General features: G+C 46.1%; 1 protein-coding gene across 1 annotated transcript in view; it reads right to left on the reverse strand.

Annotated features, from left to right (window-relative positions):
• tmem8b (transmembrane protein 8B) overlaps positions 1–22,920 on the reverse strand; it is a 222,202-nt gene that overhangs the window by 6,231 nt on the left and 193,051 nt on the right. The window contains exons 10-12 of the mRNA XM_031829529.1: positions 22,038–22,216; positions 20,044–20,190; positions 5,349–5,465 (exon numbers count right to left, since the gene is read on the reverse strand). Coding sequence (XP_031685389.1) covers positions 5,349–5,465; positions 20,044–20,190; positions 22,038–22,216 — 443 coding nt within the window. The remainder of the gene's footprint in view (positions 1–5,348; positions 5,466–20,043; positions 20,191–22,037; positions 22,217–22,920) is intronic.

Raw genomic sequence — 22,920 nt, forward strand, 5'->3', positions numbered from 1 at the left:
ACTGTATCTATTGGTCTAGGAACTAGGAGAGTACCGTTCAACTGCTCACTGTATCTATAGGTCTAGGAACTAGGAGAGAACCGTTCAACTGCTCACTGTATCTATTGGTCTAGGAACTAGGAGAGAACCGTTCAACTGCTCACTGTATCTATTGGTCTAGGAACTAGGAGAGAACCGTTCAACTGCTCACTGTATCTATTGGTCTGGGAACTAGGAGAGAACCGTTCAACTGCTCACTGTATCTATTGGTCTAGGAACTAGGAGAGAACCGTTCAACTGCTCACTGTATCTATTGGTCTAGGAACTAGGAGAGTACCATTCAACTGCTCACTGTATCTATAGGTCTAGGAACTAGGAGAGAACCGTTCAACTGCTCACTGTATCTATAGGTCTAGGAACTAGGAGAGTACCGTTCAACTGCTCACTGTATCTATTGGTCTAGGAACTAGGAGAGTACCGTTCAACTGCTCACTGTATCTATTGGTCTAGGAACTAGGAGAGTACCGTTCAACTGCTCACTGTATCTATAGGTCTAGGAACTAGGAGAGAACCGTTCAACTGCTCACTGTATCTATTGGTCTAGGAACTAGGAGAGAACCGTTCAACTGCTCACTGTATCTATTGGTCTAGGAACTAGGAGAGAACCGTTCAACTGCTCACTGTATCTATTGGTCTGGGAACTAGGAGAGAACCGTTCAACTGCTCACTGTATCTATTGGTCTAGGAACTAGGAGAGAACCGTTCAACTGCTCACTGTATCTATTGGTCTAGGAACTAGGAGAGTACCATTCAACTGCTCACTGTATCTATAGGTCTAGGAACTAGGAGAGAACCGTTCAACTGCTCACTGTATCTATAGGTCTAGGAACTAGGAGAGAACCGTTCAACTGCTCACTGTATCTATAGGTCTAGGAACTAGGAGAGAACCGTTCAACTGCTCACTGTATCTATAGGTCTAGGAACTAGGACCTAATCTTCTGCAGTAAATCTAGCACGCTGTATTTGTCCTGTTGTCTTGACAATCTGTTGTTCATCTCAATAAAGTATCTTACTCAGCAACACCCACGCATTAACAATGCTCCACACCTGACTGAGTGATGTATTGTGTGCGTGTGTGTGTGTGTGTGTGTGTGTGTGTGTGTGTGTGTGTGTATACCAGTGTTTTGCCCTGGGCAGCAATCTCACAGTGAGCTGCTTCCTGCATTTGTCCCACTCAGTCTCAGGGGTCTCTATCATCTCAGTCTCAGGGGTCTCTGTCATCTCAGTCTCAGGGGTCTCTGTCATCTCAGTCTCAGTGTTAACTGTCATCTCAGTCTCAGGGGTCTCTGTCATCTCAGTCTCAGGGGTCTCTGTCATCTCAGTCTCAGTGTTAACTGTCATCTCAGTCTCAGGGGTCTCTGTCATCTCAGTTTCAGGGGTCTCTGTCATCTCAGTCTCAGGGGTCTCTGTCATCTCAGTCTCAGGGGTCTCTGTCATCTCAGTCTCTGGGGTCTCTATCATCTCAGTCTCAGGGGTCTCTGTCATCTCAGTCTCAGGTGTCTCTGTCATCTCAGTCTCAGGGGTCTCTATCATCTCAGTCTCAGGGGTCTCTGTCATCTCAGTCTCTGGGGTCTCTATCATCTCAGTCTCAGGGGTCTCTATCATCTCAGTCTCAGGGGTCTCTATCATCTCAGTCTCAGGGGTCTCTGTCATCTCAGTCTCAGTGTCACACTAGTTGCTGTTACTGGGAGAACATTAGGTTTTATTTATCACTGATTACAAATATAAGTATAATTTATCACTGATTACAGAATATAATTATCATTTATCAGTGACTACAGAATATAATTATCATTTACTGTATGCTTATACACTTCTCAAATGCTTGTTGAACTTGTTTAGTTCACAAATGGATCGAGCACGTTCTCTTTTATAAACTTTACTTCTCAGCACAAATAAGATTCGTAGATTACAACATTTATCAGAATATAATTAGATTCATAGATTACAACATTTATCTCTGCTAACTGTTATAAGTGGAAGTGAGGATGTTCTTGTTAAGATCAGCCAAGTAGAGACAAGAGAACATGTCCCTGTCCCCGTCTCTGTCCCTGACTACTTTGCAATTTTCTGTGAATTCTTTTCTCTCTCTATCAGTGTTTGGTCTACATAGTCCTTCGTGAAAAGACGAAAGGTCTCCACAAAGGAAAATGTATTTCATGTTAACCACAGTCCTTCACCTTGGCTCAACCTCCTCATCACCTACACACTGTGCTTACAGATGGAATGTGCTTTGTCAGAAACATTCCCACCCCTCATTCTGTTCTCGAACAGACCCTTAACACAAACCCACGTCATCTTGCCTGTTGTCTCCTAGGTTACCGATTTACTCTGAGCACAGTATAGAAAAACAGAAGTTCAGAACACTTTGCCGATCTCCGAAAACGTGATGAAAAGGGATAGAAACATCGAAAGTTATAAACTTTTATCACCATTCCGTTTGGTTATTACATCTCTGCACCACTTACATACAACCATTTTGTGGATACTTCGTCAATTTAGCAGTCAAGTTTCAAGTCTTAATGTCACATGCGCAACAAGTACAGGGAAATGTATTTCTTGAAAACTCAAAACCAAAACAATGTGATAATCAATATTAATGTATTACTCGGTCACAGTCTCAAATCTCTGGAAGAATGAAACAGGTTTCCCTCAAGAATTTCCCTGTATTAAGTGCCATCCATCATTCCTTCATTTCTGACCAGTTTCCCAGTCCCCGCCGATGAAAAACATCCCCACAGCATGATGCTACCACCACCATGCTTCACTGTGGGGATGGTATTCTCAGGGTGATGAGAGGTGTTGGGTTTGCGCCAGATATAGCATTTTCCTTGATGGCCAAAAAGTTCCATTTTAGTCTCATCTGACTCAGGGGTCTCTGTCATCTCAGTCTCAGGGGTCTCTGTCATCTCAGTTCCATATGTTTGGGGAGTCTCCCACATGCCTTTTGATGAACACCAAACGTGTGTGTTTATTATTTTTCTTTAAGCCATGGCTTTTTTTCTGGCCAGTCTTACTTTAAGCCCAGCTCTGTAGAGTGTACGGCTTGAAGTGGTCCTATGAACAGCTACTCCAATCTCCGCTGTGGAGCTTTGTGGCTCCTTCAGGGTTTTCTTTGGTCTCTTTGCTGCCTCTCTGATTAATGCCCTCCTTGCCTGGTCCGTGAGTTTAGGTGGGCGGCCCTCTCATGGCAGGTTTGTTGTGGTGCCACATTCTTTCATTTTTTTAATAATGGATTTAATGGTGCTACGTGGGATGTTCAAAGTTTGTGATGTTTTTATATAACCCAACCCGGATCTGTACTTCTCCACAACTTCGTCCCTGACCTGTTTGGAGAGATCCTTGGTCTTCATGGTGCCGCTTGCTTGGTGGTGCCCCTTGTTTAGTGGTGTTACAGACTCTGGGGCCTTTCAGAACAGGTGTATATATACCGAGATCATGTGACACTTAGATTGCAAACAGGTGGACTTTATTTAACTAATTATGTGACTTCTGAAGGTAATTGGTTGCGCCAGATCTTATTTAGGGGTTCATATCAAAGGGGGTGAATACATATGCACTACTTTTCATTTAAAAAATATATATATTTAAACAAGTTATTTTTTTAATTTCATTTCAGTGGGCAGGGCCCTGTGATTGGGCAGGGCCCTGTGAGTGGGCAGGGCCCTGTGAGTGGGCATAGCCAAGATGTAAATAAAAGGTCAATGAAGATCCAAGGTAAACTCGGTCCATGTAGCTATTTTGTCAGCTCTTTATCAGTCAGTATTGCTTGGAGAAAGAAGCTGTTCGAGAGCCTGATGGAGTCAGACTTGATGCACCGGTACCTCTTGCCGTGCAGCAGCAGAGTAAATAGTCTATGGCCTGAGTGGTTGGAGTCTTTGACGATTTTCCAGGCCTTCTTTTCACACTGCCTGATAGATGTCCTGGATGGCTGGGAGAGCAGCCCCAGTACTGTACTGGGCTATACACACAACCTTCTGTTGCACCATGTGATCGAGGCCGGTGCTGTTGCCAAGCAGTGATGCAACCAGTCAATATCAGTGGTAACCAAGCAGTGATGCAACCAGTCAATATCAGTGGTAAAAGCTGTAGACCTTTTCAAGATTAAAGGGCAACATGCCAAACCTTTTCAAGATTAAAGGGCCCATGCCAAACCTTTTCAAGATTAAAGGGCAACATGCCAAACCTTTTCAAGATTAAAGGGCCCATGCCAAACCTTTTCAAGATTAAAGGGCCCATGCCAAACCTTTTCAAGATTAAAGGGCCCATGCCAAACCTTTTCAAGATTAAAGGGCAACATGCCAAATCTTTTCAAGATTAAAGGGCCCATGCCAAACCTTTTCAAGATTAAAGGGCCCATGCCAAACCTTTTCAAGATTAAAGGGCAACATGCCAAACCTTTTCAAGATTAAAGGGCCCATGCCAAACCTTTTCAAGATTAAAGGGCCCATGCCAAACCTTTTCAATATTAAAGGGCCCATGCCAAGCCTTTTCAAGATTAAAGGGCCCATGCCAAACCTTTTCAAGATTAAAGGGCAAATGCCAAACCTTTTCAAGATTAAAGGGCCCATGCCAAACGTTTTCAAGATTAAAGGGCCCATGCCAAACCTTTTCAAGATTAAAGGGCCCATGCCAAACCTTTTCAGGATTAAAGGGCCCATGCCAAGCCTTTTCAAGATTAAAGGGCCCATGCCAAACCTTTTCAAGATTAAAGGGCCCATGCCAAACCTTTTCAAGATTAAAGGGCCCATGCCAAACCTTTTCAAGATTAAAGGGCCCATGCCAAACCTTTTCAAGATTAAAGGGCCCATGCCAAACCCTTTCAAGATTAAAGGGCCCATGCCAAACCTTTTCAAGATTAAAGGGCCCATGCCAAGCCTTTTCAACCTCCTGACGGGGAAGAGTCACTGTCACGCCTTTTTCACGACTGCGCGTGTGCTTGGACCATTTTAAGTCTATAGTGAGTCAAGTTAACAGTTCTGCAAAGTTGTCCTGTAAAGTTACTACTTCTGTAAAGTTGTTCTGTAAATTGAACAGCTATATGTTTGGCTCTTTGTCTCTCTTTGAATACAAAGAGAGACAAAGAGAGACAAAGAGAGACAGAGAGAGACAGACAGAGAGAGACAGACAGAGAGAGACAAAGAGAGAGACAAAGAGAGAGAGACAAAGACAGACAGACAGACAGACAGACAGAGACAAAGCGAGAGACAAAGAGAGACAGAGAGAGACAGACAGAGCGACAGGCAGACAGACAGACAGACAGACAGAGAGGAGTGGACAAAGGATAGAAGTGTTGGGGACATTCTTACCCAGGCTACAGCCATGATGCCCAGGGCGAAGAGGGACGGTCCCAGGAGGTTCCACAGGCCGTGACGGTCCAACTGGAGAGCCATGGAGAGAGTCATGGCCCCGAGTAAATACAGCACCTGAAGAACAAGGGGAGAGGGTTAAACACCTACAGACAGACAGACAGACAGACAGACAGACAGACAGACAGACAGACAGACAGACAGACAGACAGACAGACAGGACAGACAAGACAAGACAAGATAGACAGACAGACAGACAGACAGACAGACCGACCGACCGATGAGGTCAACCTCCTTCCAGGATACCCGGCCAGGTCGATTAGAAAGGCCTGCTCGCTGAAGTGTTTTACGGTGTGTTTGACAGTGATGAGGGGTGGTCGTTTGACCGCTGACCCATTACAGATGCTGGCAATGAGGCAGTGATCACTGAGATCAGAGAGGTGTATTTAGCGGGCGAGTTGGTTAGGATGATATCTTTCAATTTCAGCAGCTGCCACCATTTCCGGTCACAACTTGCAGACTTGTTTTCGAGTTGCTGTGCGTTTTGTTGCCAACCTATTTTGCTACCTGACAACTTTACGATTTTAACTTTTTAATTACCGTTAATATTTTAGTTTTTTCCCTCAACTTTTTCACTCCGGACGCTTTATCTGGACATGGTTCGTCAGGACCTCCAACAGCCAAAGCTAAGTAGTAACATTAACATGATGCCTTCTAATTGCAGTCGCTGTACTCATAATATACAGGAGAACGATCGCCTTACGGCGAGGATAGCTGTGCTACAAGCCCAGCTTCAGACGCAATCGTTAGGCAAGGGTAACTTACTGTGCCACCAGTAAGTACAGATAGTAGTATAAATCCCCTCGCACAGTCCCCGCAGCCGGACAGCTTTCTCTTGGCTTCTGGAAGGAAATGCTGTAGGAATGCTCAACCGGTGTCGCTCATTCAGCCGACAGAAACTCGGAGTCAGAGTCAGAGGCCGAGTCTTCTCTTGTCTCTACTCCTCCCGTTACGGGGTCTGAGACGCCGAAGCTTCCCACCATTAGCTCTGACAAATTGAAAACTCTAGTCATTGGCGACTCCATTACCCACAGTATTAGACTTAAAACGAATCATCCAGCGATCATACACTGTTTACCAGGGGGCAGGGCTACCGACGTTAAGGCTAATCTGAAGATGGTGCTGGCTAAAGCTAAAACTGGCGAGTGTAGAGAGTATAGAGATATTGTTATCCACGTCGGCACCAACGATGTTAGGATGAAACAGTCAGAGATCACCAAGCGAAACATAGCTTCAGCGTGTAAATCAGCTCGAAAGATGTGTCGGCATCGAGTAATTGTCTCTGGCCCCCTCCCAGTTATGGGGAGTGATGAGCTCTACAGCATAGTCTCACAACTCAATCGCTGGTTGAAAACTATTTTCTGCCCCTCCCAAAAGATAGAATTTGTCGATAATTGGCCCTCTTTCTGGGACTCACCCACAAACAGGACCAAGCCTGACCTGCTGAGGAGTGACGGACTCCACCCTAGCTGGAAGGGTGCTCTCATCTTATCTACCAACATAGACAGGGCTCTAACTCCTCTAGCTCCACAATGAAATAGGGTGCAGGCCAGGCAGCAGGCTGTTAGCCAGCCTGCCAGCATAGTGGAGTCTGCCACTAGCACAGTCAGTGTAGTCAGCTCAGCTATCCCCATTGAGACCGTGTCTGTGCCTCGACCTAGGTTGGGAAAAACTAAACATGGCGGTGTTCGCCTTAGCAATCTCACTAGGATAAAGACCTCCTCCATTCCTGTCATTATTGAAAGATATCATGATACCGCACATCTCAAAATAGGGCTACTTAATGTTAGATCCCTTACTTCAAAGGCACACCATCAGACCATCAGACTGGCATCACACCATTAGACTGGCTGCACCATCAGGCTGCACCATCAGACTGGCTGCACCATCAGACAGGCTGCACCATCAGGCTGCACCATCAGGCTGCACCATCAGACTGGCTGCACCATCAGACAGGCTGCACCATCAGGCTGCACCATTAGACTGCACCATCAGACTGGCTGCACCATCAGACTGTACCATCAGACTGGCTGCACCATCAGGGTGCACCGTCAGACTGCACCATCAGACTGGCTGCACCATCAAGCTGCACCATCAGGCTGGCTGCACCATCAGACTGGCTACACCATCAGACTGGCTACACCATCAGACTGGCTGCACCATCAGGCTGCACCATCAGACTGGCTGCACCATCAGGCTGCACCATCAGACTGCACCATCAGACTGGCTGCACCATCAGGCTGGCTGCACCATCAGGCTGGCTGCACCATCAGACTGGCTGCACAATCAGGCTGCACCATCAGGCTGCACCATCAGACTGGCTGCACCATCAGGCTGCACCATCAGACAGGCTGTACCATCAGACTGGCCACACCAACAGACTGGCTGTACCATCAGGCTGCACCATCAGACTGGCTGCACCATCAGGCTGGCTGCACCATCAGGCTGGCTGCACCATCAGACTGGCTGCACCATCAGGCTGCACCATCAGACTGGCTGCACCATCTGGCTGGCTGCACAATCAGACTGGCTGCACCATCAGGCTGCACCATCAGGCTGGCTGCACCATCAGACTGGCTGCACCATCAGACTGGCTGCACCATCAGACTGGCTGCACCATCAGGCGGCACCATCAGGCTGGTTGCACCATCAGACTGGCTGCACCATCAGGCTGCACCATCAGGCTGGCTGCACCATCAGGCTGGCTGCACCATCAGACTGGCTGCACAATCAGGCTGCACCATCAGGCTGCACCATCAGACTGGCTGCACCATCAGACTGGCTGCACCATCAGGCTGCACCATCAGGCTGGCTGCACCATCAGACTGGCTGCACCATCAGGCTGGCTGCACCATCAGGCTGGCTGCACCATCAGACTGGCTGCACCATCAGGCTGCACCATCAGACTGGCTGCACCATCTGGCTGGCTGCACAATCAGGCTGGCTGCACCATCAGACTGGCTGCACGATCAGGCTGGCTGCACCATCAGGCTGGCTGCACCATCAGACTGGCTGCACCATCAGGCTGCACCATCAGACTGGCTGCACCATCTGGCTGGCTGCACAATCAGGCTGGCTGCACAATCAGACTGGCTACACCATCAGACTGGCTGCACCATCAGACTGGCTACACCATCAGACTGGCTGCACCATCAGGCTGGCTGCACCATCAGACTGCCTGTACCATCAGACTGGCTGCACCATCAGACTGGCTGCACCATCAGACTGTCTGTACCATCAGACTGGCTACACCATCAGACTGGCTGCACCATCAGGCTGCACCATCAGACTGCCTGTACCATTAGACTGGCTGCACCATCAGACTGCCTGTACCATTAGACTGGCTGCACCATCAGGCTGCACCATCAGACTGCAAAATCAGACTGGCTACACCATCAGACTGGCTGCACCATCAGACTGGCTGCACCATCAGGCTGGCTGCACCATCAGGCTGGCTGCACCATCAGACTGGCTGCACCATCAGGCTGCACCATCAGACTGGCTGCACCATCTGGCTGGCTGCACAATCAGGCTGGCTGCACCATCAGACTGGCTGCACCATCAGGCTGGCTGCACCATCAGGCTGGCTGCACCATCAGACTGGCTGCACCATCAGGCTGCACCATCAGACTGGCTGCACCATCTGGCTGGCTGCACAATCAGGCTGGCTGCACAATCAGACTGGCTACACCATCAGACTGGCTGCACCATCAGACTGGCTACACCATCAGACTGGCTGCACCATCAGGCTGGCTGCACAATCAGGCTGCACCATCAGACTGCACCATCAGACTGCACCATCAGGCTGGCTGCACCATCAGTCTGCACCATCAGACTGCACCATCAGGCTTCACCATCAGACTGCACCATCAGGCTGCACCATCAGACTGCACCATCAGACTGCACCATCAGGCTGCACCATCAGGCTGCACCACCAGACTGCACCATCAGGCTGCACCATCGTTCTGCACCATCAGGCTGCACCATCAGGCTGCACCATCAGACTGCACCATCAGGCTGCACCATCAGACTGTACCATCAGGCTGCACCATCAGGCTGCACCATCAGACTGCACCATCAGACTGCCCCATCAGGCTGCACCATCAGGCTGCACCATCAGACTGTACCATCAGGCTGCACCATCAGGCTGCACCATCAGACTGTACCATCAGGCTGCACCATCAGGCTGCACCATCAGACTGTACCATCAGGCTGCACCATCAGGCTGCACCATCAGACTGCACCATCAGACTGCACCATCAGGCTGCACCATCAGACTGTACCATCTGGCTACACCATCAGGCTGCAGCAGTGGGCAGTTTACATTATACTTCTAGCAGGTGCTGATCACTCACTCACTCACTCACTCACTCACTCACTCACTCACTCACTCACTCACTCACTCACTCACTCACTCACTCATCACACTCACACTCACACACACACACACACACAAACGCACACACAAAGCTCTCCTCCCCTGCCAGTCTGACATGTGTGATTTGATTAGTGGCTGTGTTCTGCACTGCTCAGCAAAATGAAAACCTCTAGAAGACAGCAGATGTTTGGTCGGGCACTCTCTCTTTCCCTCTTTCGCTCTCTCTCTCTCTCAATATTTCTTCATCACTCTCTCCACTTCTCTCCCATTCTCTCCCTTTCACTCTCTCTCTCTCTCTCTTTGTCACTCATTTTGTCTCTGTCAGTGAGACAGAAGGAGAGAGGGATGGAGAGAGGTAGAGCGAGAAGAAGGGAGGAAGTTCCTGCTAGTGTTTACTGTTGAATACAGCAGAATGTCAACAACCAGAGAATAAACGGTGACAGATTACTGACTCCTATATCTTTGTATCAGCTTATCTACTTCTCTCTAATATGAAGCTGGTTCTACTGTATGTCTCTGTAATGTGTAGATTATCTATGAAGATGAACTATTCTGAACAAAAATATGAACACAACATGTAAAGTGTTGGTCCCATGGTTTCATGAGCTGAAATAAAAGATACCAGAAATGTTCCACACTCACTTATTTCTCTTAAATTGTTTTGTTGTGCACAAATGTGTTTACAGCCCTGTTAGTGAGCATTTCTACATTACCAAGATAATCCATCCACCTGAGAGGTGTGGAATATCAAGAAGCTGATTATTAAACAGCACGATCATTACAAAGGTGCACCTTGTGCTGGGGACAATAAAAGCCCACTCTAAAATGTTTTGTCACGCAACACAATGCCACAGATGTCTCAAGTTTTGAGGGAGCGTGCAATTGGCATGCTGACTGCAGGAATGTCCACCAGAGCTGTTGCCAGAGAAATACATTTTAATTTCTCTACCATAAGCCGCCTCTCCTACGTCATTTAAGAGAATTTGGCAGTACGTCCAACCGGCCTCATAACCGCAGACCACGTGTAACAACGCCAGCCCAGGACCTCCACATCCGGCTTCATCACCTGCAGGATCGTCTGAGAGCAGCAACCCGGACAGCTGATGAAAACTGTGGATTTGCATAACTGAAGACTTTCTGCACAGACTTTCAGAAACCGTCTCAGGGAAGAGCGTCTTGACCTGGTACCATCGTACCCAACTTCAGTTGTTGTGTAACAGGGTTGAAATAGACATCTTCAGTTGTATGAGTTGTCATATTTAAGCAGCCAGGTTATGTACAGTATGTGGAGCCATCTGTTGTATTATGTGAGTATACGCACAGTTGAAGTCGAAAGTTTACATACATTTAGGTTGGCGTCATTAAAACTTGTTTTTCATTCACTCCATAAATTTCTTGTTGACAAACTATAGTTGTGGCAAGTCAGGTTAGGACATCTACTTTGTGCATGAAACAAGTAATTTTCCCCCCCAACATTTTTTTACAGACAGATTATTTCACTTATAATTCACCGCATCACAATTCCAGTGGGTCAGAAGTTAACATTTACTAAGTTGGCTGTGCCTTTAAACAGCTTGGAAAATTCCAGAAATTGATGTCATGGCTTTAGAAGCGTCTGATAGGCTAATTGACATAATTTGAGTCAATTGGAGGTGTACCTGTGGATGTATTTCAAGGCCTATCTTCAAACTCTGTGTCTCTTTGCTTGACATCATGGGTAAATCAAACGAAATCAGCCAAGACCTCCGAAAACAAATTTTAGACCTCCACAAGTCTGGTTCATCCTTGGGAGCAATTTCCAAACAGCTGAAGGTACCACGTTCATCTGTACAAACAATAGTACGCAAGTATAAACACCATGGGACCACGCAGCCGTCATACCGCTTAGGAAGGAGACGCATTCTGTCTCCTAGAGATGAACGTACTTATGTGTGAAAAGTGCAAATCAATCCCAGAACAACAGCAAAGGACCATGTGAAGATGCTGGAGGAAACAGGTACAAAAGTATATATATCCACAGTAAAACAAGTCCTATATCGACATAACCTGAAATGCCACATAGCAAGGAAGAAGCCACTGTTCCAAAACCACCATAAAAAAAGCCAGACTACTGTTTGCAACTGCACATGGGGACAAAGATTGTACTTTTTGGTCTGATGAAACTGTTTGGCAATAATGACCATCGTTATGTTTTGAGGAAAAAGTGGGAGGCTCGCAAGCCGAAGAACACCATCCCAACCGTGAAGCACGGGGTGGCAGCATTGTGTTGTGGGGGTGCTTTGCTGCAGGAGGGACTAGTGCACTTCACAAAATAGATGACATCATGAGATAGGAAAATTTTTGGGATATATTGAAGCAACTTCTCAAGGCAAACAGTCAGGAAGTTAAAGCTTGGTCGCAAATGGGTCTTCCAAATGGACAATGACCCCAAGCAGACATCTAAAGTTGTGGCAAAATGGCTTAAGGACAACAAAGTCAAGGTATTGGAGTGGCCATCACAAAGCCCTGACCTCAATCCTATAGAAAATGTGTGGGCAGAACTGAAAAAGTGTGTGCAAGTAAGAAGGCCGACAAACCTGACTCAGTTACAACAGCTCTGTCAGGAGGAATGGGCCAAACTTCACACAACTTATTGTGGGAAGCTTGTGGAAGGCTAACCGAAACGTTTGACCCAAGATAAACAATTTAAAGGCAATGCTACCAAATACTAATTGAGTATGTAAACTTCTGACCCACTGGGAATGTGATGAAAGAAATAAAAGCTGAAATAAATAAATCATTCTCTCTACTATTATTCTGACATTTCACATTCTTAAAGTTAAGTGGTGATCCTAACTGACCTAAAACAGGGCATTTTAACTAGGATTAATGTATTTGGCTAAGGTGTATGTAAACCTCTGACTTCAACTGGATATAAATATACATATGTGTGTATATATAAATGTAAGTTTTCTAAAATTAGTAGAGTTCTGGTCAAAGGGTTGTTAAACTCTTGATTGATCCATGGTGGGTTTGCAGTTGTTCTGAAGTTTACACATTGTTGTGGTTGGTTAAACAGTGAAAGAGAACAGCACTGTGTCCTCTGTCTGTCTGACGATGAGCCATATGAGAGCATGATAATGCACGGCCCCATGTCATCTGAACACAATTCCTAGAAGAGAACATCACTGTGTCCTCTGTCTGTCTGACAATGATATGAGAGCATGAGGGGGCTGAGGGGCTGAGTCACTGGCTTGCTGGGGCTCTCTCATGCCGTCCCTGGAGGGGGTGCGTCACCTGAGTGGGTTGATTCACTGTTGTGGTCATCCTGTCTGGGTTGGCGCCCCCCCTTTGGGTTGTGCCGTGGCGGAGATCTTTGTAGGCTATACTCAGCCTTGTCTCAGGATGGTAAGTTGGTGGTTGAAGATATCCCTCTAGTGGTGTGGGGGCTGTGCTTTGGCAAAGTGGGTGGGGTTATATCCTTCCTGTTTGGCCCTGTCCGGGGGTGTCCTCGGATGGGGCCACAGTGTCTCCTGACCCCTCCTGTCTCAGCCTCCAGTATTTATGCTGCAGTAGTTTATGTGTCGGGGGGCTGGGGTCAGTTTGTTATATCTGGAGTACTTCTCCTGTCCTATTCGGTGTCCTGTGTGAATCTAAGTGTGCGTTCTCTAATTCTCTCCTTCTCTCTTTCTTTCTCTCTCTCGGAGGACCTGAGCCCTAGGACCATGCCCCAGGACTACCTGACATGATGACTCCTTGCTGTCCCCAGTCCACCTGGCCATGCTGCTGTTCCAGTTTCAACTGACCTGAGCCCTAGGACCATGCCCCAGGACTACCTGACATGATGACTCCTTGCTGTCCCCAGTCCACCTGGCCATGCTGCTGCTCCAGTTTCAACTTCCACCTGACTGTGCTGCTGCTCCAGTTTCAACTGTTCTGCCTTATTATTATTCGACCATGCTGGTCATTTATGAACATTTGAACATCTTGGCCATGTTCTGTTATAATCTCCACCCGGCACAGCCAGAAGAGGACTGGCCACCCCACATAGCCTGGTTCCTCTCTAGGTTTCTTCCTAGGTATTGGCATTTCTAGGGAGTTTTTCCTAGCCACCGTGCTTCTACACCTGCATTGCTTGCTGTTTGGGGTTTTAGGCTGGGTTTCTGTACAGCACTTTGAGATATCAGCTGATGTACGAAGGGCTATATAAATAAATTTGATTTGATTTGATTTGATGATGCATGAGGCAAATGGTGGTCACCAGATACTGACTGGTTTTCACACCAGATACTGACTGTTTTTCACACCAGATACTGACTGGTTTTCATACCAGATACTGACTGGTTTTCTGGTCCACACCCCCTACCATTTTTTATGGTATCTGTGACCATCAGAGTCATATCTGTATTCCCAGTCATGTGAAATCCATAGATTAATGCCTAATGAATTTATTTCTATTGACTGTAACTAGGTTAAATATTTGAAATTGTTGCATGTTGCATTTAGATGTTTGTGTAATATTGTAATTTTGGCCAACAATTTACCTCCTTATTTTGTCAGTCAGTTGAACCCCTATTTGATGTCATATGTTTGTTTAGTATATATATATATAGTATATATATTAGTATGAATGTGGAAGATACATTAAAACAACATAGACACACTACTACATAATACACACATTAATAATTTACATCAGTGCATTAGGAAAGTATTCAGACCCCTTGAACCTTTCCACATCTTGTTAGCCTTATTCTAAAATGGATTCAATTGTTTCCCCCCTCATCAATCAAGACACAATACCCCATAACAACAAAGCAAAAATAGGATTTTAGAAATGTTTGCAATTTTACTACAAATAAAAAACTGAAATATCACATTTACATAAGTATTCAGACATTTTACTCAGTACTTTGTTGAAGCACCTTTGGCAGTGATTACAGCCTCGAACCTTCTTGGGTGTGACCCTACAAGCTTGGCACACCTGTATTTGGGGAGTTTCTCCCATTCTTCTCTGCAGATCATCTCAAGCTCTGTCAGGATGGAGGGTCGCTGCACAGCTATTTTCAGGTCTCTCCAGAGATGTTAAATCAAGTTCAAGTTCGGGCTCTGGTTGGGCCATTCAAGAACATTTAGAGACTTGTCTCAAAGCCACTCCTGTTTTGTCTTGGCTGTGTGCTTAGGGTCATTGTCCTGTTTGAAGGAGAACCTTCGCCCCAGTCTGAGGTCCTGAGTGCTCTGGAGCAGGTTTTCATCAAGGATCTCTCTGTACTTTTCTCCGTTCATCTTTCCCTCGATCCTGACTAGTCTCCCAGTCCTTGCAGCTCAAAACATCCCCACAGAATGATGTCGCCACCACCATGCTTCACCGTAGGGATGGTGCCATGTTTCCTCCAGATGTGATGCTTTGCATTCAGGCCAAAGAGTTCAATCGTGGTTTCATTAGACCAGAGAATCTTGTTTCTCATGGTCTGAGAGTCCTGTTGGCGCCTTTTGGCAAACTCCAAGCGGGCTGTCATGTGCCTTTTACTGAAGAGTAAAAAAAAGGCTTCCGTCTGGCCACTCTACCATAAAGGCCTGATTGGTGGAGTGCTGCAAAGATGGTTGTCCTTCTGGAAGGTTCTCCCATCACCACAGAGGAACTGTGGAGCTCTGTCAAAGAGACCATCGGGTTCTCGGTCACCTCCCTGACCAAGGCCCTTCTACCCTGATTGTTCAGTTTGACCGGGCGGCCAGCTCTAGGAAGAGTCTTGGTGGTTCCAAACTTCTTCCATTTAAGAATGATGGAGGCCACTGTGTTCTTGGGGACCTTCAATGCTGCAGAAATGTTTTGGTACCTTTCCCCAGATCTGTGCCTCGACACAATCCTGTCTCAGAGCTCTACGGACAATTCCTTTGACCTCATGGCTTAGTTTTTGCTCTGACATGCACTATCAACTGTGGGACCTTATTTAGACAGGTGTGTATCTTTCCAAATCATGTCCAATCAATTGAATTTACCACAGGTGGACTCCAATCGATTGTATTGGTCACATACACATGGTTAGCAGATGTTAATGCGAGTGTAAAGAAATGCTTGTGCTTCTAGTCCCGACAGTGCAGTAATATCTAACAAGTAATCTAACAATTCCCCAACAACTACCTAAAACACACAAATCTAAATGAGTGAATGAGAATATGTACATATAAATATATGGATGAGCGATGGCCGTGAGGCATAGGCAAGATGCAGTAGATGGTATAGAGTACAGTATATACATATGAGATGAGTAATGTAGGGTATGTAAACATTATATAAAGTGGCATAGTTTAAAGTGTCTAGTGATGCATTTATTACATCCAATGTTTTATTATTACAGTGGCTAGAGATTTGAGTCAGTGTGTTGGCAGCAGCCACTCAATGTTAGTGGTGGCTGTTTAACAGTCTGATGGCCTTGAGACAGAGATTTGAGTCAGTGTGTTGGCAGCAGCCACTCAATGTTAGTGGTGGCTGTTTAACAGTCTGATGGCCTTGAGATAGAAGCTGTTTTTCAGTCTCTCGGTCCCTACTGCACCAGTGCTGACCTCGCCTTTTGGATGTTAGCGGGGTGAACAGGCAGTGGCTAGGGTGGTTGATGTCCTTGATGATCTTTTTGGCCTTCCTGTGACATCGGGTGGTTTAGGTGTCCTGGAGGGCAGGTAGTTTGCCCACGGTGATGCGTTGTGCAGACCTCACTACCCACTGGAGAGCCTTACGGTTGTGGGCGGAGCAGTTGCCGTACCAGGCGGTGATACAGCCCGACAGGATGCTCTCGATTGTGCATCTGTAAAAGTTTGTGAGTGTTTTCGATGACAGCCAATTTACTTCAGCCTCCTGAGATTGAAGAGGGGCTGTTGCGCCTTCTTCACAACGCTGTCTGTGTGGGTGGAACATTTCAGTTTATCCATGATGTGTACGCCGAGGAACTTAAAACTTTCCACCTTCTCCACTACTGTCCCATCGATGTGAGTATAGGGGGGTGCTCCCTCTGCTGTTTCTTGAAGTCCACGATCATCTCCTTTGTTTTGTTGATGTTGAGTGTGAGGTTATTTTCCTGACACCACACTCCCAGGGTCTCGAGCTTAATGACGAGTTTGGAGGGCACTATGGTGTTAAATGCTGAGCTGTAGTCGATGAACAGCATTCTCACATAGGTATTCCTCTGGTCCAGATGGGTTAGGGCAGTGTGCAGTGTGGTTGTGATTGCGCCGTCTGTGGACCTATTGGGGCGGTACGCAAATTGGAGTGGGTCTAGGGTGTCAGGTAGGGTGGATGTGATATGGTCCTTGACTAGTCTCTCAAAGTACTTCATGATGATGGAAGTGAGTGCTACTGGGCGATGGTCATTTAGCTCAGTTAACTTAGCTTTCTAGGGAACAGGAACAATGTTGGCCGTCTTGAAACATGTGGGGACAGCAGACTGGGATAAGGATTGATTGAATATGTCCGTAAACACACCAGCCAGCTGGTCTGTGCATGCTCTGAGAACGTGGCTGGGGATGCCGTCTGGGCCGGCAGCCTTGCAAGGGTTAACACATTTAAATATTTTACTCATGTTGGCTGCGGTGAAGGAGAGCCCGCAGGTTTTGGTAGCAGGCCGTGTCAGTGGCACTGTATTGTTCTTAAAGCGAGCAAATAAGTTGTTTAGTTTGTCTGGGAGCAAGACGTCGGTATCCACGACGGGGCCGGGATTTTTTTGTAATCCATGATTGATTGTAGACCCTGCCACATACGTCTCGTGTCTGAGCAGTTGAATTGTGACTCTACATTGTCTCTATACTGACGCTTAGCTTGTTTGATTGCCTTGCGGAGGGAATAGCTACACTGTTTGTATTCGGTCATGTTACCGGTCACCTTGCCCTGATTAAAAGCAGTGGTTCGCGCTTTCAGTTTTGCGTGAATGCTGCCATCAATCCACGGTTTCTGGTTGGGGAAGGTTTTAATAGTCGCTGTGGGTACATTTGCTCACCGAATCAGCGTATACATCAAAGTTGTTGTTCGACGCTATCCGGAACATATCCCAGTACACGTGATCGAAGCAATCTTGAAGCGTGGAATCAGATTGGTCAGACCAGCGTTGAACAGACCTGAGCACGGGCGTTTTTTAGTTTCTGTCTATAGGCTGGGAGCCAAAAAATTGAGTCATGGTCAGATTTGCCAAAAAAGAGGGCGAGGGCGGGCTTTGTATGCGTCACGGAAGTTAGAGTAGCAATGATCCAGAAATGCTGATAAAAATTAGGGAGCCTTGTTTTCAGATTAGCCTTGTTAAAATCCCCAGCTACAATAAATGCAGCCTCTGGATATGTGGTTTCCAGTTTACATAGAGTTCAATGAAGTTCTTTCAGGGCCGTCGAAGTGTCTGCTTGGGGGGGATATACACGGCTGTGATTATAATCGAAGGGAATTCTCTTGGTAGATAATGTGGTCGGCATTTGATTGGCTCCCTCCTGTCTCAGCCTCCAGTATTTATGCTGCAGTAGTTTATGTGTCGGGGGGCTGGGGTCAGTTTGTTATATCTGGAGTACTTCTCCTGTCCTATTCGGTGTCCTGTGTGAATCTAAGTGTGCGTTCTCTAATTCTCTCCTTCTCTCTTTCTTTCTCTCTCTCGGAGGACCTGAGCCCTAGGACCATGCCCCAGGACTACCTGACATGATGACTCCTTGCTGTCCCCAGTCCACCTGGCCATGCTGCTGCTCCAGTTTCAACTTCCACCTGACTGTGCTGCTGCTCCAGTTTCAACTGTTCTGCCTTATTATTATTCGACCATGCTGGTCATTTATGAACATTTGAACATCTTGGCCATGTTCTGTTATAATCTCCACCCGGCACAGCCAGAAGAGGACTGGCCACCCCACATAGCCTGGTTCCTCTCTAGGTTTCTTCCTAGGTATTGGCCTTTCTAGGGAGTTTTTCCTAGCCACCGTGCTTCTACACCTGCATTGCTTGCTGTTTGGGGTTTTAGGCTGGGTTTCTGTACAGCACTTTGAGATATCAGCTGATGTACGAAGGGCTATATAAATAAATTTGATTTGATTTGTAAGGAATTCAGGTCAGGTGAACACAAGGACTTGAGTTCCTGTATATTGTTATGATCACACCACGACGTGTTAATCATTAGGCATACACCCCCGCCCTTCTTCTTACCAGAGAGATGTTTGTTTCTGTCGGAGCGATGCGTGAAGAAACCGGGTGGCTGTACCGACTCTGATAACGTATCCCGAGTGAGCCATGTTTCCGTGAAACAGAGAAATTTACAATCTCTGATGTCTCTCTGGGAGGCAACCCTTGCTCTGATTTCGTCTACCTTGTTGTCAAGAGACTGGACATTGGCGAGTAGTAAACTCGGGAGCGTTGAGCGATGAACCCATCTACGGAGCCTGACCAGAAGACCGCTCCGTCTGCCCCTTCTGCGGCGTCATTGTTTCGGGTCGCCTACTGGGATCCGATCCATTGTTCTGGGTGATGGACCAAACAGAGGATCTGATTCGGGAAAGTCGTATTCCTGGTCGTAATGTTGGTAAGTTGACATTGCTCTTATATCCAATAGTTCTTCCCGGCTGTATGTAATAAGACTTAATATTTTCTGGGGTAACAATGTGAGAAATAATACATAAAAAACTAAATACTGCTGAGAACACGAAGCGAGGCGACCATCTCTGTCGGCGCCATCCTTGTGCACAATTTCGAGTCTCATAGCAAAGGATCTGAATGCTTATATAAGTAAGGTATTTCTGTTTTTTATTTTTAATACATTTGCAAAAATGTCTAAAAACCTGTTTCCGCTTTGTCAATATGGGGTATTGTGATGTCATCATGGGGTATTGTGATGTCATTATGGGGTATTGTGATGTCATTATGGGGTATTGTGATGTCATTATGGGGTATTGTGATGTCATTATGGGGTATTGTGTGTACATTGATGAGGGAAAAAAAACATTTAATCAATTTTAGAACAAGGCTGTAATGTTACAAAATGTGTTACAAGTCAAGGGGTCTGAATACTTTCTGAATGCCCTGTACATAAAACAGGAGGCTGCTGAGGGGAGAACGTCTCATAATAATGTCCTGAATGGAGAGAATGGCATTAAAGACCTGGACATCATGTGTTTGATGTATTTGATACCGTTCCACTATGCCGCTCCAGCCATTACCACCAGCCCGTCCTCCCCAATTAAGGTGCCACCAACCCCCTGTGATACATAACTAACCTGTTTGATGATAGACTTGAGCTTGGGCATAGAGTTGGATAGAGCACTAACCTGTTTAATGATAGACTTGAGCCGGGCCATAGAGATGACGGTGACCCAGACAGACATGAGGGAACCCAGAAAGTCACAGAACTGGAGAACATCGTATTCCATGATACAAAACACCACGATACCAGGCTGGTCACACGCATGGTAGAACTGAAATTATACACAATATATAACATTAAATACTGTAGCATTGTAGAACTAGAATAGAACACAGTTAAGAAAATAAGAAAATGGTAGAACTGGAATAAATCAATTACATTCATAAAAATAAGGATGATAATGTGAAGTATTCAGTTTTGAAAACATGGAGTGTGTATTGTTCACATGCTTTTCTATACCATAATGAGCCATGAATGGGGAACCTGGCACCATCCCTATGGTGAAGCATGGTGGTGGTAGAGAGCCTTGTAGTGAATAACTGTTTATCTTCATGTTGGGTTATGTAGAAACATTGTCTGAGTACTTAATATCAGTAATATTTTGGTAATCTGGGCTCTATGTCGGTGTTCCATTACACCAGTGTTCATTTCATTTTATCAATAATAACTTTGCTGAAACAATTTTTCTTGAATAAAACTAATGACGATAACGAGACAAATTGCTTTTCATTTTTGTTGACGAAAATTGTAACGAGACAATTCCAAGTGAGACTAATGGACAATTTCTCATCAGCCAGGACACGATGTTGGTTCTCAGCAGCCAGGACACGATGTTGCTTCTCATCAGCCAGGACACGATGTTACTTCTCATTAGCCAGGACACGATGTTACTTCTCATCAGCCAGGACACGATGTTGCTTCTCATCAGCCAGGACACGATGTTGCTTCTCATCAGCCAGGACACGATGATGCTTCTCATCAGCCAGGACACGATGTTGCTTCTCATCAGCCAGGACACGATGTTGGTTCTCAGCAGCCAGGACACGATGTTGCTTCTCATCAGCCAGGACACGATGATGCTTCTCATCAGCCAGGACACGATGTTGCTTCTCATTAGCCAGGACACGATGTTACTTCTCATCAGCCAGGACACGATGTTGCTTCTCATCAGCCAGGACACGATGTTGCTTCTCATCAGCCAGGACACGATGTTGCTTCTAATCAGCCAGGACATGATGTTGCTTCTCATCAGCCAGGACACGATGTTACTTCTCATCAGCCAGGACACGTTGTTGCTTCTCATCAGCCAGGACACAATGTTGCTTCTCATCAGCCAGGACACGATGTTGCTTCTCATCTGTCTTTTGAACCAATGCCAGCCAGAACACTTCAATTGTAATTTAATTAGAAACATTCATGTCTTTGATAATCTTTGCTTTCATGTCGGCCATTTTTGCTCTGGTCATGTCAGAATCTCTATTTTATAGTTAACTGAAATTGACTGTGACTAAAACTGTCCAGAGCTTTAGTTGACTGGTGACAACTAGGATGGAAGGATGAAATAGGACTAAAATGTAACGAATAATAAAAGTAAAACTAAATGTAAAATAGCTGCCAAATAAACACAGCCTTACACAAAGCTGCAGAGGGAAAGCAGAGGGATTGACTGACAACTTCCTTCATGTTTTGTACGTCTTGTATGTCACAGAGTCATTCAGTTCAACGCATCTCTCTACCCTGGGTATCATATTAAACTCCAGAGTCCTAAATGACAAGGTTAAACACATCTCTCTACCCTGGGTATCATATTAAACTCCAGAGTCCTAAATGACAAGGTTAAACACATCTCTCTACCCTGGGTATTGTATGCAACATATGAGAAGGTTACTGGTAAAATGTTGTAACACGTATCTTAACCATTACAGCTGCAAAGAGGAACTAGACAAGGATGTCTGTATTCACCAATGTTATTCACTGTTAAGTATTCTTCCTAATGACAATAAAATGTATGTGTGTGGGGGTTGGTGTGTGTGTGTGGTGGGGGGGGGGGGGTGAGAGAGAGAGTGTGTGTATGAGTGTGTATGAGTGTGAGTATGTGAGTGTGTGTGTATAACTCACAGTAGAAAAGAACATGGTGAAGATGTATACAGAGGCCTCCAGAAGGTAGTGGCCGCGGACAGCGATCACCACAGGAGGAACGAACATCAGGTTACTGAGGCAGAGCAGCAAGGTGGACAGGAGCTGGAAACTATAGGAATACGCCTCCGAGGGGTCTGTACAGCCCCAGCCGTCCCAGCCTGGACCCACAGACAGGAGAGACAGGTTAACGTAGACACAGATACACACACATTATAACGCAAACACACACATGTTTACAAGAAAAGTATGCTAACTAACCAGGGTAGTATAGTACAGTACAAGGTTGGGGTCAGATTCTGATTTTTGAATTGAGTCACGGCAAGAGTTCTGTCATTTTGGACTTGTTGTTTTGGCGGTTCCTTGTATGAGTTCTGACATTTCAGGCTCATAAGGTAAGTATTGTTCTTGGAACCATGGGGTCTATGGACTTGGGCTGCAGTAGCAGCATGTCAGTGTGCAAAGCCAAGTTGCAGCAGGTTCAGGTTCCTTATATGGGGCTCTGACAGTTCAGGCCTCTCAGGTATTAGGGGAAAAGGTGGCTTCTGTAAGCCCATTTTGGAGCCAGTGGAACCTGTGTGTGCCTCCTAGTTTGGTGTGCATCGAATAGCCCCCACGATATGCAACTTTTCAGGGAAGTTAGGAACCAATATATACTGGCAGTTAGGAAAGCAAAGGCTAGATTTTTCAAACAGAAATCTGCATTCTGTAGCACAAACTCCAAAAAGGACACTGTAAAGTCCATGGAGAATGAGAACACCTCCTCCCAGCTGCCCACTGCACTGAGGCTAGGAAACACTGTCACCATTGATAAATCCATGATAATTGAGAATTTCAATAAGCATTTTTCTATGGCTGGCCATGC

This window comes from Oncorhynchus kisutch, linkage group LG8 (assembly GCF_002021735.2).
Source record: "Oncorhynchus kisutch isolate 150728-3 linkage group LG8, Okis_V2, whole genome shotgun sequence".
Classification (NCBI taxonomy): Eukaryota; Metazoa; Chordata; class Actinopteri; order Salmoniformes; family Salmonidae; genus Oncorhynchus; species Oncorhynchus kisutch.